This window comes from Akebia trifoliata, chromosome 12 (assembly GCF_017979445.1).
Source record: "Akebia trifoliata isolate Shusen 1 chromosome 12, ASM1797944v1, whole genome shotgun sequence".
Taxonomy (NCBI): Eukaryota; Viridiplantae; Streptophyta; class Magnoliopsida; order Ranunculales; family Lardizabalaceae; genus Akebia; species Akebia trifoliata.
The window spans coordinates 1,946,214-1,949,296 of NC_141386.1; the positions used below are offsets into that span (position 1 = coordinate 1,946,214).

At 36.9% G+C, this 3,083-nt stretch overlaps 1 protein-coding gene across 1 annotated transcript; it reads right to left on the reverse strand.

The window, feature by feature from the left end:
- Positions 1–347: 347 nt before the first annotated feature.
- On the reverse strand, positions 348–2,614 carry LOC147388543 (hexokinase-1-like). The gene is made up of 2 exons (XM_086419832.1): positions 1,727–2,614; positions 348–869 (listed from the first exon to the last, which is right to left on the reverse strand). Exons 1-2 carry the CDS (start codon positions 1,796–1,798, stop codon positions 522–524), a joined length of 420 nt encoding a protein of 139 aa, XP_086275958.1. The 5' UTR covers positions 1,799–2,614; the 3' UTR covers positions 348–521.
- Positions 2,615–3,083: the final 469 nt, after the last annotated feature.

Below are 3,083 nucleotides of genomic sequence, written 5' to 3' on the forward strand. Positions count from 1 at the left end.
TTTTTCAAGTCACATTAGCATATTTAATTCCAGAATCCATCCCTCTTTTCATTTTTGGTAAATCAAAATTTTAAGGCCTAAAGAAAAAGATTATTTGATCAAATTAAAAGAAAATAGTACCAATGTTCGTAGATTTTCCGGTATGGAGGTGCAATGTAACTGCCAAAAGTGCGGCTTAATTCCCAATTTTAAATTTTATTTCCAAGTTGCAAGACAGTAAAACGATACTCAATCCATAATAAACCCCTAACATTAAAAAGGTATATAGCAGGGAAAAGATAAATAGGAAAAATGGGGAAGAACACAGACCGAAGTGCAAGCATCTTGGCCACTTCCAGGTCCTGCAATTATACAGTTTAGTCTGCCTCTCATTTACCGCAATTCTACAACCCCATAACTTAACAATTTGCTGGCATTATCCTGAAACTATAAAAATTTGAAGGAGAATAAGAAACAAAAATTTGGGGGGAAAAGTAAACCTTTATTCAATGAAATACTCTCTAGTGCGGAACCGACCAATCTCAGGACTCTTCGACTACAGGATACTGGGAATGAGAGGCTACAAGAAGGGCGGCTCCGATGCCTGAGCCATCATTGGCGTGCTCAATGACAATGCTTTTTGAGACCTCCTCACCCAACAATTCGTTCAGAGTGCTCTCCAAACATTTGCTGAATTCTTTGTAATGTTCAAAGAGACCTCCATCCATAGCTACCACACTCCTCTGCTTCTCCCCTTCTTTGATTGTGTCCCTTCCCAATTTCTTCAGGATACCCACGATGCCCGCTGCAGACAAACGGGCACCACGAGTGGCAACAATGTTGCAGAGCTCGACGATAACTTTTCTTGTTTTCAGGGAGGTATTAGGTATCTGAAAATTATGAGAAAAATAAACTTTCATTGTTGAAAATCAGAACACATTGAATTGACAAGTTCATGGGGCCCACATGGAGATCAAGTCGAGTGTTGATATTTTGCAAGGATAATCTCCTGACCATGATGATCATCCTCACCAAAATATCAGTGAATCCAACATTTCTAGCCTTATAAGAAGATGATTGCAAATATCGCTGACTTTAATTCCACATCTGATTCAGTTAGAAGCACAGAAAGAACTTATTTCTCTTATAAGGGTGATCTATATGGTGAGAAGTCGAAAAACAGCCCCTACCTCCATTTGGGTCCCATGAGCATCACACACACCCATACAGTTTCCTTTTCACAATTTTACACAAGAAACACTTTCCTTATTAAGATTTCAGACGTTGAGCTCAAATGGATTCCCAAATTGGTAATCCAAAACCACAGCCCTCTAGATTTCATGGAAAAACTCAGACCCAAAAAACAAAAATAATAATAATTTATTTTGCGCTTGACCCAAGGTTTTGAAAATGGATGGCTACTAAACTCCCACTGCACTCCCAAGTTCAAAAGTAAAATTTAACGGTGAAAAATAACTTTTTTTATGTTGAAGTTCACATAGAATATTGTCCTTTACATCCACGTGGCATCAGACCATGTTTTTGGATGCCACAAGGCGAGCTTAACCACCCATGAAATCTAACTGAGGGTAGACTTACTCTTTTTACACGAGTCAATTGTGAGAAAATCATTATAAACACAAATAAATAAAAACACATGAAAATGTGGGCAGGCTGAAACAGATTGAAGGCTCAAAGTTACTACCAAATGATAAACAAGAAGCCACTGAGAAGGGCAAAAACATACCCCTAAGATATCCTTCAATTTGCTCCCCACCACTCTAAGATCAGGGGATGTGTCATGATGCATGGCAGACATTTCAGGAGTCCTGCATATTCCACAATTCAGAATGTAAATGTTTCCATTATAAAACAGAAGCAAATACAGATATGAGGATGATTAGATCTGAAAATGAAGATTTACATGGACCATGAGATAATATGGTTCCATGATGTCTGAAAGGAAATTTCACATGGACTCAAGCCTCAAATTTAGGGAAAATGTAAAACCATTAAACTGTCATGCCTTGAATGACTCAACGTGGGCGCTGTTTCCTTTTGATGGCAAAGTGATAGCTTTATAAATAGTCGGGGGAATAAACCTTGAAAACCAATGAACACAAACAAAAAGGGAGCTATGGACAAAGACCTCTTATTTGCCCAAAAGAAACACACACAAAACTACTGTACATCACCACCCATATTAAGAATCTTCATGAACAAAATTCTCCAAAAAGTTAAAAGAGAAAATAATAAAGGTGATTCCTCAAATTTTTAAGAACAAACTTCAAAAGAACAATTTGAACCGATGTTCACTATCACTCAATTCAGTACCACAGTTGTCTCTAAAAGTTTATATTGTTTCTTTCTACCCATATACTCCATATTGCAGAAGGAAGAAATCTCTACCAACATGGATTGCTGTTAGTAATCCAAGACAAGCCATAGTCCACTGAATGTGACATCTCTTCTTAATCCAAAAACGCAGCATCTGCTTGGATTACTTAAAAATGGCATTACATTTACATTCTACAAGCAGAAATTAGACAGCTCTGACAAGTCATCGCTTAGAGATTAGAGGATTACGGGCTTAGACCCATAGCTCAGTTGGTTGACATATTGCAACCTCAACTTTGAGGTCGTGAGTTCCAAGCCAAACTTACCCATGAGAGAGAGAGAGAGAGAGAAAAGCTGGAATTCTAAAGTTGGAAACACTACAAGGAAATAGCTGAACAAAATGTCAACCAATAAAACCACTTTTTTGTTTGTTTAAATAGATTAAAATTTCTTGACTAAGATTCATTTGCTTCTTTATTAAGAATTTGAAAAGTCAAATTTGGTGGCTTAAGTACACCTTTTATTTGTCATCATAACCTTTTATTTTCATTAAGTACAAATCTCAAGAATAAGATAGAGCTTTTAGCGAGGTTGAAGATGATGGATCTTTTGGAAGAAAAACGTCCCCCCCAGTATAGCACGGCTCATTCACCAAAATATGTAAATTTGTCATCATAACCTTTTATTTTCATTAAGTACAAATCTCAAGAATAAGATAGAACTTTTAGCGAGGTTGAAGAAGATGGATCTTTTGGAAGAAAAACGTC

Coding starts and splice junctions, on each gene's coding strand:
- LOC147388543 (XM_086419832.1), bottom strand. CDS start 1,798: ATGTCTGCCATGCATCATGACACATCCCCTGATCTTAGAGTGGTGGGG. Junction 870..1,726: donor AATTGAAGGATATCTTAGGG/GTATGTTTTTGC, acceptor CATAATTTTCAG/ATACCTAATACCTCCCTGAA.